The following is a 15,253-nucleotide window of genomic DNA, read 5'->3' on the forward strand; positions in this document are numbered from 1 at the left end:
ATGTCTGCTTAATGTTCAATTTCAGTAGCAACAACAGAAATTAAAATTTAGATAATTAAGTTATTTTTGTGTAATAACTTACGTGTCTAGTGCCCAGTGATGCTGAAGTTAACAGATAGACGTATGCTCACATTTTGTGGTTAACAGAATGAATTGATACAAGAATTTTGGAACAGAAAGGGTTAAGAGGGACAGAGGGAAGTGGGTGTAACTAAAGGAAATCTTGCAACATTTTACCCCCGGAATTAGTTCTGTTATGATTATGTTTCTCTCTTGACTTTACAGGCAATACTGTACCTGCCTTATCAGTGTTTTCGGCCTCTATAGAAATACCACACAATGTCACAGAATTTTTCATGCTGAGACTCTCATAGAACCCAGAGGTACCGAGAATTCTCTTTGTGGTCTTTTTGATCATCTCTGCGGTCACAGTTTGTGGAAACATGCTCATTGTGGTGACCGTCACCTCCAGTCCCATCCTGGATTCTGCCAGGTATTTTTTTCCTGGACAACTTGTCCTTTGTTAACACCTGTTATTCTTCCTCTTTGACCCCCCAAATCATTGCTGACTTCTTGTATGAGGGGAGAGCCATCTCTTATGGGGGCTGCATGGCTCAGTTCTTTGGAGCTCATGTTTTGGCAGGTGTTGAGATCATTCTGCTCACAGCGATGGCCTATGACTGCTATATAGCCACGTGCAAGCCCCTGCACTACACTATCAGCATGACCAGGCATCTCTTTGCCCTGCTGGTGGGGGTGGCTTGGCTGGGGGGCTTCCTGCGTTCTTTGGTTCAGCTCCTCTTGGTCCTTCAATTGCCATTCTGTGGGTCAATGTGATCAATCACTGTCTGTGACTTGTATCCCTTGCTGGAATTCGCCTGCACCAACACACATGTCATCAGTTTGCTGTTTGTTGCCAACAGTGGTGTCATCTGCCTGTTGAACTTCCTCATGCTGGCTGCCTCCTACATTGTCATCCTGTGCTCCTTGAGGCCCCACAGTGCAGAAGGGAGCTGCAAATCCCTCTCCACCTGTGGGGCCTGCTTCACTGTTGTCGCCTTGTTCTTTGTGCCCTGTATATTTGATTACATACACCTAATGTCTACTTTATCCATAGACAAAAATATGGCAGTATTTTTTTAATATAATAAGCATTTATTATTGCCTACAAATCTGTGGATTAGTTGGATAGTTTTACTGGTTCAAGATAGTCGTAGATACCTCACTCAAGTGTATCACCAGCTCTGCTTATTTTATTTATTTATTTTTAATTTAATTTTATTTATTTTACTTTTATTTTTATTTTTTAAATTGAGATTCATAATAGTTTACATCATTGTGAAATTTCAGTTGTACATTATTTCTTGTCTGTCGCCACATAAGTGCTCCCCTTCACTCCCTGTGCCCACCTCCAAACCCCTTCCCCTGGTAACCACTGAACTATTTTCTTTGTCCCTGTGTTTGTTTATATTCCACATATAAGTGAAATCACATGGTGCTTGTGTTTCTCAGCCTGGCTTATTTCGCTTAGCATAATTCCCTCCAGGTCCATCCATGTTGTTGCATATGGAATGAATTTGTATTTTTTCTGGCTGAGTAGTATTTCACTATATATATATATACCACATCTTCTTTATCCAATCATTGCTCAATGGACACTTGGATTGTTTCCATGTCTTGGCTATTGTGAATAGTGCTGCAATGAACATAGGGGTATATATGTTACTTTGGAATGTTGATTTCAAATTGTTTGGGTAGACACCCAGTAGTGGGATAGCTGGGTCATACAGTATTTGTAGTTTTAGTTTGTTCAGGAATCTCCATACTGTTGGATGTCACTCTGTGTTTCCTTGTAAGTCAGTGAGTTTCCTTATGATGGATATTTTGAATTCTTTGTCATTTAGCTTGTATATTTCTGTGTCTTCAGTGTTGGTTTCTGGAGAATTGCCATTTTCCTTCTGGTCTGAATTGTTGCTGCAGTTTCTCTTTGTTTGATGAACTAATCTTTTGTTGAGCATTTGTGGTATTCCCCACCGGTGGGGGGGCGGGGAGCAGGAACAGTGTTTCTGGCCCCACCTGGTCTGCTGGAAGCTGTGGGGGTATTATGGGTGCTTGCCCCAGCCTGGGATGTGTTCAGGGACTTGTGTGGACTGTCCTTGGCGGGCGGGGCTTCCTCCCTAGGCTAGGGCCTCTCTCTGGTGCCACAGGGGTGCTCTGAGCTCCCCCTACCCACCAGAAAGTGATCACCAGTGGGCTCAAAGCTACTGCATCGATTCCTGCAGCTGTCCAGGACATGTTCTGTCTTTGGGAGCACAGCTGCACCGTGAGCATGTGTGCGAGCCTGGGAAGTGTTTGCCCCAGCACAGAAATCTACTGAGTTCCCTGTTTACGATCTGCAGTCTGTGGGGTCTCTGTGCTTGGTTGGTGGGGCTTCCTCGCTGAGACCTGAGCTATGGCTGCTCCTTGACGGCCCTGGGGCATGGTGGGCTCCCCCTCCCTGCCAGGAAAGTCAGCGCTTGTGAGTTCAAAACTGCTGTGCCTGAGACCAGCCTGGGGCTGAGTGGTTAAGTTCACGTGCTCCGCTTCAGCGGCCCAGGGTTTCACTGGTCCAGATCCTGGGCACAGACATGGTACCACTCATCAAGTCATGCTGAGGCAGCATCCCACATACCACAACTAGAAGGACCCACAACTAAAAATATACAACCATGTATCAGGGGGCTTTGAGGAGAAAAACGAAAAATAAAATCTTTAGGAAAAAAAACTGCCACACCTATTCCTGCTGCCTCCCCAACCTGTACCCTCTTTGGGAGCACAGCTGCACTGTGAGCACTGTGCGTGTCTGAGAAGTGTTTGCCCCAGGGTGGAAATCTGCTAAGGTCCCTGTATATGATCCACAGTCCACAGGGCTGCTGAGCTTGGTTGGCGTGGCTTCCTTGATGGGACCCTTGATGCCCCTTTATGGCACAGGGGTGTGGTGGGCTCCCTCTCTCTACTAGGAGAGCGACCATGGTTTAAGGGTTACTGCCTCCTCCTCTTATGGTCACCCTGCTGTGTGTTCCCACTTTCCAGGTGCTTGCACCATGTTGGAAAGCATTTGTGTGCACGCACAGGGCTACCACGGAGAGCAGGGTGTGCTCACATATTTTTGCCACTTCCTTGGGGGCCAGTCCATCCACCCTCAGATGTATAGCTGTGTGTGTCTCTCAGGCATCCTGTTGTACTGTGTGGGCTTCCTCCATTGGTCAGTGAGTGTCCATTAAGTTGTAGTTCAAAAAAGGGAGAGATGAAGGGAACAGCTCACTGTGATCTGTTGCTGATGTCTCCGTATTTTTAAATATTTTTTAAAAAATTTCTTTTTCTTTTTTTATTGCAGTAGCGTTGATTTATAACTTTATATAAATTTCAGGTATACATTGTTATATTTTTATTTCTGTGTAGATTACATCAGGTTCACCATCCAAAGGCTAATTACCATCCATCACCACACATATGTGCTTAATCACCCCATTTGCCCTCCTCCCTCCACTTTTCCCCTCTGGTAACCACCAATCCAATCTCTGTTTCTGTGTGTTTGTTTATCATTGTTTTTATCTTCTACTTATGAGTGATTTCATATGGTATTTGGCTTTCTCCCTCTGACTTATTTCACTTAGCATAATACCCTCGAGGTCCATCCATGTTTTCACAAATGGCTGGATTTCATCATTTCATATGGCTGAGTAGTATTCCATTGTGTGTATATACCACATCTTCTATATCCATTCATCCCTTGGTGGGCACCTAGGTTGCTTCAAAGTCTTAGCTATTGTGAATAATGCTGCAGTGAAGAAGGAGGTGCATGTAGCTGTATGCATTCATGTTTTCATGCTCTTTGGAAGAATACCCAGCCATGGAATAGCTGGATCATATGGTAGATTTATTCTTAATTTTTTGAGGACTCTCCATACTGTTTCCCACAGCAGCTGCACCAGTTCGCACTCCTACCAGCAGTTTATGAGGGTTCCCTTCTCTCCACAGCCTCTCCAACACTTATTGTTTCCTGTCTTGTTAATTATAGCCAACATGGCAGTATTTTATGGTACTCAGACACCTATGTTGAATCCTCTCATTTATACCCTGAGAAATGAAGAGGTAAAAAACACCATGAGAAAGCTCTTCACACAGTAAGAAATTGCAGATTGACTATAAGCAGTAAAGCAGGAAATAAAAATGACTTTATTTCTGTAAGTGGAACAAACATGTTTATTTTTTATCATATATTATCTTATTCCATCTTATCCATTCCTTCACCTTCAAAGACTTTTATAGTTTACTTAGTCTTTTTACTTGAATTGCATAATTTGATTATAAAACAACTATGTGAACTATATATGGCATGAATGATTATTCTCCCTCTTTTAGAAATGAGGAAATTGTGTCTCCTGGTGTGGTTAATTTATAATCAAAGTGATCTAGCTTTGAAGTACCTAAACCAAAATTCAGAAACAGTTATTTTTGATCCATCATCCAGATGTTTAAATAGCAATTCATGTTGATATATTGAGTCTGTTTGATAATTGAGTAGTAGAAATGTAACACAAAATGCAACTTAAGACAAATAACTTCATGCTTAGCTATGTTTAGCAGTCTGTGCATCTAGGCCTGGCTTTCATTGCTTCTCATCACCCTTTATGACATCAGCAGTATGGCTGCTACACTGTGGCAGAGAGGGTAAGACCTGGCTCTGGAGACAGATCAGCCTGAACTTATCTTATTTCCCATGCTTACTCATGGCATGACCTTGAGTAAATGACCAAACCTCTATAAGCCCCTGCTGCCTTTCTTTAAGATAAAGACAAAGACAAGCATAATAGGTGTTTACAGTGTTATTGTGAGAATGAAATTAGATAATCTACATAAAGGTCTTAACCCAGCGTGTTGCACATATACACCCAATATGTTTTACTTGATATTATTGTATGCATACTTCAAGTCTTTCCTAACCTTCCACACAGAGGCTGTTTTCTTTTGCTTTTCTATCTCTCCTAAGTTTGAAATATATGCTTCATTTAGCGTAGGGTGGTTTATTTTTTGGCCAATGATACAAAGTGGTATTTACTTGTATATTTTCTAACTCTTTCTGTTTCAAATTCCAGGAGTGCTAGTGCTTTGGAATCTGAAACATACACGCATGTTCATTCCATTCTTTTCCTGGTTTTACAAATGCTGACCATATCCCTTTTGAGGCTTCACCCTTTAAGAGTCTAGGCTCCCATAATATATAATAAACTTATCCTTTGATTGACAGTTAATCTGTAATTCACCATGTTGCAACATATTGACTTTTTACACTAAGAAAAAAACAACTAAAAATTAATGTGAAAAGCAATTTCTTTACTACGACTATTCAAAATTACTCTCCCAAAACTCCTAAGTTCAGGAGATCATCAAGAAATAATTATTATTTTAGGTCCAAACTTCTATGTATGACAAAAACAACAGTTATAGAGTTCTCAGGCAAAATAAATATTGTCTTCTTTCACTTTGTCGTAGTTTGACAGTCTATAGCTAGGTATAACTGAGACCTTGAATTCTATATATATTCATTTCTCCTGTTAGACAATAAAAGTATAATAGAGATGATTTTCCAATCAACTAAGAAAAAGATCATAATGAGGCTCGCTAAAAAATAGCCTATCTTTTTGCCAGCTTGCCACAATTTTATCTCAAGAGGCTTTTTAGAAAAGCGTTCTTACTTTAGTTGAAACTTGAAATGCACCTTTATTTCTGGTGCAGTTAAAACATCAAATGTCATAAAGGACTGATCTTAGTGCCCCCTTGTTTCTTTTCCAAATCGTTATTAATAATGGTTCAACTAACTTATGAATGCTGCTTAATTTTTAAAAAAATTCAACCTGCTAGAAAAAAGACATGAGTAAATGTCACCAGAAGTTTTCCATATGATTTAAAAATTATTACTAATTTTGTTTACAAAGGTAATAGTGTTTCCCTTTTGGACACTATGTAAAATATTTTTCCCTCAAAACATGTATCTATTTTAAAATTTAGAAAAAGATGGGAAATACATAAGAAAATAAAGATGTGTGTGTGTGTGTGTGTGTGTGTGTGTGTGTAAACCCACCTATAAGCACACTACCTAGAGATAGTCACTATCAACATTTTGGTAGATATGCTTTTAGATGTCATCATCTTTTTCTCCTCCTCCACCTCCTCCTTCAGCTTCTTCTATAAACTTGGTTAAACCTCAACCATCTTAAAAGTTACTCTCAGGGGCTAAATTACTTTTTTTGTTGAGCTTACAAGGCATCTTACACAGTAAACTTTTCTGATCCTCAGTTTATTTGTCCAAAAGTGGGCATTTATTCATTAGTGTATGCCCTTATACATACATATATGTGTGTTATGAGACACAAATGTGTAAGAAGAGCATAGTGTCTGACAGGTTGATGGGAGCCTAATAAATGGTAGCTCCCTTGCCTGCCAGTGGGAAAAGGAAAACAGAAGAACAGAAGCTGGAAATAATGTAAGCCTCTGAATTTTAAGCACTGTTGAAAATACACATGTGAAATCAAAAAAGAAGACATATTTGAGATTTTTATTCTGCAACTCATTGTTATATGGCTACTGGCAAGCTACTTGAAAAAATAGTTTTTCGCCTCTCTTGAACTCCCCTCCCTCAAGTTGAGTTTTCTTGTTTTGTTTTGTTTTGTTTTAATGGACAATCATAGGATGAACACACATTCATAGGAAACATATTTGTTTTTTTTTTTTAATTTATCAGAGGAAAGTAATACTATATAAGCCACAAAGTACTTCTTTATGTACAAACCAGTGCAGATGGAGAAGACAATAATTTCAAAGAAATTTCCTGTTATGTGGAACTCAAAACACTTACAGAGTTATAAGTTACCAACTGGTCACCAGCTGATTCTTTGCAGACTCAGACATTTTCAGCCTGGCCTATCTATGAAAGCAAGTCTACCTTCAAATTCTTTCAAACAATGAAGGCCAAAGGGTTTCAAGAAGAGAATTTCAAAGATTAGAAAGAAATGTAAGAAATTTAACTTGTTGTCTGTTTACCTTAAGGGGATACAAAATGGGTTTCATAAAGCACAAAGAGTTTAGGTCAGACAGGCTCAGATTTGAATTTTGACTCAGCTAAGTGTTAGCTAACTGATCTTGAGCAATGCAATGGACCTCTCTATCCCTTGGTTTCCTAATTTATGAAATGAGAACATCCACATTACTGCACTTAATTGAGCTGTACTGAGAATTAAATAACAGAAAGAGTATAAAGGACTTTGCACATAGTAAATACTCAATAAAAAAAGCTGTCATAATTAATTTTACTAACATTGTTTTATTAATGCTTACACCTTAGCCTATGGGTAGAGTCACCATTATGTTCAAATAATGAAATGTTTTAGACAGAAGTAAGTTCCGCAGTTTGGGGATTCAAATAAATCAAGGACAGAAAGAAATTAGGGTCGTAAATCAATTGCGCCCAAAAGATGTAAAGTGAGTGCTTAGGTCAACACTTCAGCCACGAAAAGTGCTCAATTAACATTAGCTATCTTACTCTACCTTCTCCTCTCCTTATTTTTACACTGTCCTTTTTCATTCCATTTTTCTTGGGAACAAGAACTAGATCTTTAAAAGATAAATTTGATTTTTTAAACCTACCATTGCTTGCATATATTTACAAGATGGTCACATATAATTTATGGCAAAACATCTATTTTTAAAGGTCTTTGTATATAGTGAGATCTAACCTATATAAGTTCTGAGAGCATGAGAAATGTCAGCATCACATCATATTAAAATCCCTGGGTGAGAAATCTTCTCCTGAAAAGAGATTTCTGAGCTCTTCCTCAAGAATCACAAACTCTATACAGAGGAAGGTCTTTTAGTCTCAGCACCGGGTTTTCCCTTTTCCTCCTTATTCTGGAGGACTGGACAAGACAGAATCCACCATTAGTGAGAGCTTTTGAAATTAGTTCTACTTAGGCATCTCTCAGTTGCTCCAACCAGCTCTCCCATTTGTATCTACAGAGATATTTAAAGGCATTTTAATCCCAGAATACATAGCTGGTGATGGGCTAGCTCTTAGTGTCCAGAGACCTGCTCATTGACCCCGTTAAGTTTCCTTGCTGAGGTAATTACTCACCATTATGCTGTTCCTGCTTGTCAGTGGATGCCGTTTATGACATATTTTGAAGTGAAGTGAGGCTGAGTCACATGTTTGGGCCTTCTGTGATCATGGTTAATGAAAGACAGCAGCAGTGTCCTTGGTCTCCTCTGTTAGGAACTGCAGTCCCCAGAATACCTTATGCCCTGACAACATCTCTGACAGCTATACAGCATCTCAGAAATTTTCACTATCTTTCAGCTAACTAATTTTTTCAATTTAAATTGCTTAATTCTTACAACATAAGGATGTATGTAATTTTATTTCCCTTTTACGGATTAAGAAACAGGTAGAGAGGGGCTGGCCCCATGGCTGAGTGGTTAAGTTCACACGCTCTGCTTCGGTGGTCTAGGGTTTCACTGGTTCGAATCCTGGGCGCAGACATGGCACCGCTCATCAGGCCACGCTGAGGCAGCGTCCGTATAGCACAACCAGAGGCACTCACAACTAGAATACACAACTATGTACTGGGGCCTCTTTGGGGAGAAAGAAGAAGGAAAAAAAGAAGATTGGCAACAGTTGTTAGCTCAGGTGCTGATCTTTGAAAAAGAAACACAAAAACAGGTGTAGAGGTGGAGCAACTTGCTTACATTTACAAGGCTAATTAAAGCTGAAGACAAGATGCAAAATCAAGACTATTTGATCCAAAGCTCTTAATGCCTGACTTCAAACCTTCTATTTCCGAAGCTCTTAGAATTTCATTATGTTCATGATATGGTTTCTTTTCTATAATCCAGATTTGTGATCAAGTCCAACTTAATGACATAAACTTGTTCTTACATCACTAGCGATTTTCTAAAACAGTTGTTTTGTTTCCAAAGTCTTCTTTTCCTTTGTGTCTAAGACAAGCCTTTAATGTACAAATACTTTCTGCCTTAACTCTCAATTATGTTTCCTTTGCACCAGCCAATTCTAATTCTAATTCTTTTTGTAGACAATTGTATGCTACAGAGAGTGGTGGAGATGTAATTTTTTGAAAGCACCTTAGCATGCAAATGCACTCTTCTTCAGATTGTAATAAGTAAAAAATTTTTTATTCTTGTTATGGGAGGACATATAAAATCCTCTTAAACTTAGGAAGATAAGAAGTATGTTTTGATTAAAAGTGCTTTTTGAAGCCTCTTTTCCTACTGTTCTACACTTTTTCCATATTTAATTGTTTTTCCTCTTTTAAAATAAAACTCCATTCTAAGTGTAGTGCTGGGTACAAAGAGTGTTCAAGAATATTGCTGTTGATCTGTTTCATACCCACAATCAGGGCAATGCTATGCCTTTTGTGGGCCTTTCAACATTTGTCCTCATGGATTCTTTCCTCTATAAAGGTAATAAAAATTATATTTTATGGCTGCATTGGTGTAAAGACCACTGTTCTCCAAGTTGGGTTACATTCATTTTTTATTCTTATTTTAAAAGAAATTGACATATTTCAAGGGCTCCTAAAACTATCATAGGCCCTGCGCACTGTGCCCACTGTGCCATAATGGATATGTCAGCCCTGTCCATAACATGTGGGCTCCTGAAGGAAACTGATCCAGGCAGGATAATTGACTGTCCCAAGTTTAACGAACTAAGGAGGAGGATAAATCTCTATAAAAGATCACTAGATTTTTTTTGCCTAGATACTCCAACCACAAGATTTATTTAGCTCCGGTTTTCATTATTTGCCCCCAGAGTTTCTTCATGACATTTTTCATTTCTGTATTTCTGAGGGTGTAGATCAAAGGGTTCAACATAGGAGTTCCTATGGTGCAAAACACAGTCACAGCTTTGTCAGCAGGGAAGGAGGTCACAGGTCTTAGGTACAGAAATGAACAAGGTACAAAGAATAAGATGACAACAGTGACATGAGAGGCACAAGTAGATAGGGCTTTGTGACGCCCTTCAGAGCTATGTGTCCTCAGGGAGCATAGGATGAGGACATAGGAAATAACCAGCATAGAAAAAATGATCAAACAGAGAGACCCACTGTTGGTAGCAATCAGAAACCCCAAAGTGTGAGTGTCTGTGCAGGCCAGCTCCGGAAGAGGTATTATATCACACATAAAATGGTCAATGACATTGGGGCCACAGAATGGTAACTGGATCATGAACAAAATCTGGATCCCTCCATGAAGAAACCCTAAAACTACAGCCATTCCCACCAGGAAACCACACACAGGTCTCTTCATGATGGTCATATAGTGCAAGGGCTTACAGATGGCTACATAGCGGTCATAGGCCATGACGATTAACACGATGATCTCAGTTCCAGCAAAGAAATGTTCAGCAAAGAGCTGAGTCATGCAGCCATTCAAGGATATGGTACTCTTCTCAGAGATCAAGTCAAAGATCATTTTGGGTGCTATGGAAGAAGAGTATAAACCATCTATAATGGACAAACAGGACAGAAAAAAGTACATGGGTGAGCCCAGGGCTGGGCTGATGAAAATGGTGACTGAGATGAGCAGGTTACCTGACAATGTGATCAAGTAGAGGATTAACAACACAGCAAATAAGACTTTCTGCAGTTCTGGATTCTGGGTCAGACCCAGCAGGATGAATTCTGTTACATTGTTCATGTTTTCCATTGATTCAGCTTGGGTTGTAAGCAAATGATCCATCTGGAAAGATCATAGTATTTCTAAGTGATGATATTTTTAATTCCGTTTAAAATATTCCATCATCTCCTGAGTCCTGGTCTCTGTGACTGGACCTTCCACTCACTGCCATTTTGCAGATAGTTGTAAAGCAGAAAGGAAGGAGGTTAAATTTTCCTTATTCCTATTAATTGGATAGTGGCTATACCTTACTAACACCAGAATACAAGCAAGGTGTTATTACAAATGTTGACTTATGGTTGACTTCCAAAGTTTCTTGATCTAAAAGTCTCACAGATGGCTATATATCACTTTTGCGGACAAATTTCACCAATAACATTTATTTTCAAGTTATTCTTGTCTATTGGCATGAATACCTGTAAGTATATGATCACAATATTCTTTTTTTTTTTTTTCCAAGGAAGATTAGCCCTAAGCTAACTGCTGCCAATCCTCCTCTTTTTGCTGAGGAAGACTGGTCCTGAGATAACATCCATGCCCATCTTCCTCTACTTTTATATGTGGGATGCCTACCACAGCATGGCTTGCCAAGCGGTGCCACGTCTGCACCCGGGATCTGAACCGGCGAACCCCGGGTCGCTGAGAAGCGGAAAGTGCAAACTTAACCGCTGCACCACCGGGCTGGCCCTAAACACAATATTCTTTTAAAAGTCATCTGTGTATCAGATATGAAAGGACCAAGCCTTACTATATTTATACCAGCTGTGTTCTGTGAACTGTTATTCCTTTCTGTCAAGTGAATGCACCTGCACAGACAGACAGAGACAGAGCTGCCGATGGAGTTTTTTTCCCCTCAAAATGCCAAGGAACTATCTTTAGAACAGCTCTTTGAGCAGCATTCACTCAACAGCCCCAGATGTTGTGTGTGGCTTGACATGACTCTTTCATACTCTCTCTTTCCACATCTTTGAATGTGGACATGTAAGCGGTATGAATTTCCCTGAAATGTTCCCAATGTTTCTTAAATGAATTCTCTGTGCAGTTCTTATTTCATCACATGTACAAAGGTGCTCTGGATTAGATATATTACTCTACTGACCTTTTAAAACTGGAATTAAATGTCATGAATTCTCCCTGAGTTTCCTACTGACAAGACTGAAATGTTAGGGTCACCTAAGGTAATACAGTTTTCCCTTTTGGCATAAGTTTAATCAATTAAGATGAACTTGAAGTTTTCATTGCTAACTAGTGGAAATATTGAATATATACAAGAATATATGTATATCTATTTTTGGAAGGATCTGTACATAGACTTTCAAGAGTGAGTACACGTTGTTGTTACAAAAGATCTAAGATATTTTATTCCTCTCCCCTTATTTTTCTTTTTTCTCCAATTCCTGCGAAGAAACATAAGCACATATTTTTCTTCAAAAATTTCTGAACACAGAATTCAGCATCGTGATCTTTCAGCTTCAATAAAGGAGAGGAAAGATAGCTTTAGTTTTCAGGAAAGCTCAGTCTCTGAGTTGCTTCTTCTCTATCCATGGCTGCAATAGATGGTGACTAAGTTTAGTCATTTTTAATAGACTTAATTCACAAATTCTAACTTCAACGTGGCAAATGGAGGTCATGAAAGGGGGAAAGAATTTCAAATCATTACAAGCAGAAATCCACAGAATCAGTCTTTTTGGTGAGACATAAATGTTAACCACAATGTTGGAAAAGTGACTTTAATAGTTCTCAACAGCGTCTTGTTTGGTAACATTACAGATAGTGTTTTCCATTGATATTTTTGTGTCATTGTGTGCAAATTCATTTTTAGGGAAAAAGATTAACCTTCAAGTCATAGAATATAACTACAAAACCTATTTCAGTGAAAATAAATTGGCTAAATTAAGTTAATCTAAATAAAATCAGGAGAAAGATTTAATTCTCACTGACCTGGATCTAGTTGATTGTGGATTCCTCAGTTTTCAGATTAAGCCCAGTCATTGCTTTCTTCCCCTCAGGGCATATGCACCACAGCCACAAATAGACTCCAAGAGCTGCCGAGTGAGACACTGAATTTTTTATCTCTCTAGACAACTTTCCCAATCTTGAACATTTTGCGTTATTTTGGTTCCCATTATCAGTCAAGAAATGGTGATAGCTCTAGGATTTAATTTCTACTCACTTTCCTGGTTTCCTGTGAAGGTGTAAATACATCTTCAAAATATATATTTTTTTCAGATCTCTTAGGACTCTATCCAATCCAAATTAAAAACAATGTTCTTCAAGTCAGGAAAAGTTAGTGTATGCAACTACGAAATATATAAGTGAATTGAATCCACTTGATTGGACATTGTTTTCTTAAATAAATTCTGCCAAATTTTTGTTTCCAAAAAGCCCATGAACAGTGTGGAGAGAATTCCTTTTATTCCTGATTTAAGCCCTCCTTCTAACCGACTAGGCTTGGGAACAGTGTCTCCCAAACAAATCTTCAGCTTGTCGGTACACGGACTTAAAGATCCTTCTTTGTAATTTTTCTTCATTTACTCTAGAGAAATGTTTAGATAGATTTTCTGGAAGTGAAGTATTTGGTAATGCATTGACCTCACAAGTACTCAGAGGATTAGTAATTGGCCCTGTTGGAGTCGTTGCTGAAGCATCAGCCAAAGTCTTTCATTTACTCCCACCTGGCACCCACAAACATTATTAGAGGCCAGTTTTAGAAATCCAGTTGAGCTTTGGTTAAACTTATGTCTCCAGCTATAGTTTAGGATGAGACTTGGGTAAGGTAAGTTGGAAAGATTCATTACAGGGCTTTGTTGCTCATTTTGGCATTGGTGAGCCTGGCATAGGAATATAGAGTGGTTTTAGACATAGGCCAGAGTTGACAGAATGGATTTCTCTCGAAAACATGACTGTTCTGAATGATAAGGTCGTCCTGAGAATAGAAATGCTAGTCTTCAAGGTTATGTGTCAGATTGCCCTGGGAGATTGTCACATTTTTATTAGTGACTGACCGAGAAGACTTGGATGGCAAGGTTCCCAGCTATCAAAGATTTAGTAACTTAAAATTCATAGACATAGCAATTTCCTTTGGGGTGAGATCCTAGAGGACAGATTCTTGTGATGTAGTCAGGGGAGTATAGTTTTTCTCTCTACTCCACAGAGAGAGAATCATGAGGACTTAGAGTAAAGTAAGTGCTTTACTATGCTTTCACACAGTAGCCATTGAGAAAATCACACTCAGCGAAGCACTCATGTATAAAGACATCCAGAGTTAGAGAATATAAACTCTATAGAAAGGAGGCTCCACTACCATCTTTTCTCTCTCAGCTTCTGAGGCGATGAAGAGCTGGCTGGAACCCTGCAAAGAATCATCTTTCTTTGTTGTCAACCATAACCTTTAAACCAAATTGACATGCTTCTGTAGTCCAGAACCAGAAAGGAAATCCATGCTTTCAACTCTATCCTCGACAGTTAACAATTTTTCTCTCTGTTTACTGCCAACCTCACTCACAGTCTGTCCCTCTTCCTTGGTACTTTTTCTTTTTATTGTGGTACAATATAAATAACATAAAATTTACCATTTTAATCATTTTTAAGTGTACAGTTCAGTGGCATTGAGTACATTCACATTGTTGTGCAAACATCACCAATCATCTCCCAGAACTTTTTTCATCTTCCCAAACTGAAACTCCATATCCATTAAAAACAATTATTCTCATGACCTCTTCCCAAATCCCCTGGAAACTGCTATTTTACTTTTTGCTTCTATGAGTTTGACTATTTTATATAGCTCATGTAAGTGGAATAATGTGGTATTTGTCCTTCTATCACTGACTTATTACACTTAGAATAAAGACTTGAAGATTCATCCATGTTGTCACAAATGGCGGGACTTTCCTCTTTTTTTAAGGCTGAATATTCCATGTATGTATATACCACATTTTTAAGCCATTCATAATGGACATTTAGGTCGTGTCCACATCTTGGCTACTGTGAATAATGCTGAAATGAACATAGGTGCGCAAATAATTCCTTGAGATCCCGATTTCAGTCCTTTTGGATAAATCCCAGAAATGAGATTACTGAATCATACAGTAGTTCTATTTTTAATTTTTTGAGCAACCCCCATATTGTTTTTCATAAAGGCTGAGCCAATTTACATTCCCACCAACAGCGCACAGTGTTGCCTTTTCTCCACATCCTTGCCAACACTTGTTATTTCTTGTCTTTTTGGTAATAATCATTTTAACAGGTGTGACGTGATATCTTATTGTAGTTTTGATTTGCATTTCCCTATGATTAATGATTTTGAGCATCTTTTCATATACTTTTTGGCCATTTGTATATCTTTTTTGGAGACATTTCCATTTAAGCCCTTTGTCCATTTTTAAAATTGGGCTATTTTTGCTGTTGAGTTGTGCAAGCTATTTTTATTTTGGAAGTTGACCCTCATCAAATATATGGTTTGCAATTATTTTCTTCCATTCTATAGGTTGACTTTTCACTCTCTCAGTTGCTTCCTTTGTTGTAC

The 15,253-nt window shown here is 38.8% G+C and overlaps 1 protein-coding gene and 1 pseudogene across 1 annotated transcript; one reads left to right on the top strand and one right to left on the bottom strand.

The window, feature by feature from the left end:
• Positions 1 to 285: 285 nt before the first annotated feature.
• LOC124233389 (olfactory receptor 4C3-like) lies at positions 286 to 4,170 on the top strand (annotated as a pseudogene).
• Positions 4,171 to 9,828: 5,658 nt separating this feature from the next.
• LOC124233388 (olfactory receptor 4C45-like) lies at positions 9,829 to 10,791 on the bottom strand. Its single transcript, XM_046650518.1, has one exon. The coding sequence runs from the start codon at positions 10,789 to 10,791 to the stop codon at positions 9,829 to 9,831; it is 963 nt and encodes a 320-aa protein (XP_046506474.1).
• Between the last annotated feature and the right edge of the window lie 4,462 nt (positions 10,792 to 15,253).

This window comes from Equus quagga, unplaced genomic scaffold (genome assembly GCF_021613505.1).
Source record: "Equus quagga isolate Etosha38 unplaced genomic scaffold, UCLA_HA_Equagga_1.0 200896_RagTag, whole genome shotgun sequence".
In the NCBI taxonomy this organism is placed as follows: domain Eukaryota; kingdom Metazoa; phylum Chordata; class Mammalia; order Perissodactyla; family Equidae; genus Equus; species Equus quagga.

Bases quoted from the DNA above. Each gene is read 5' to 3' on its own strand.
- LOC124233388 (XM_046650518.1), bottom strand. From the start codon at position 10,791: ATGGATCATTTGCTTACAACCCAAGCTGAATCAATGGAAAACATGAAC.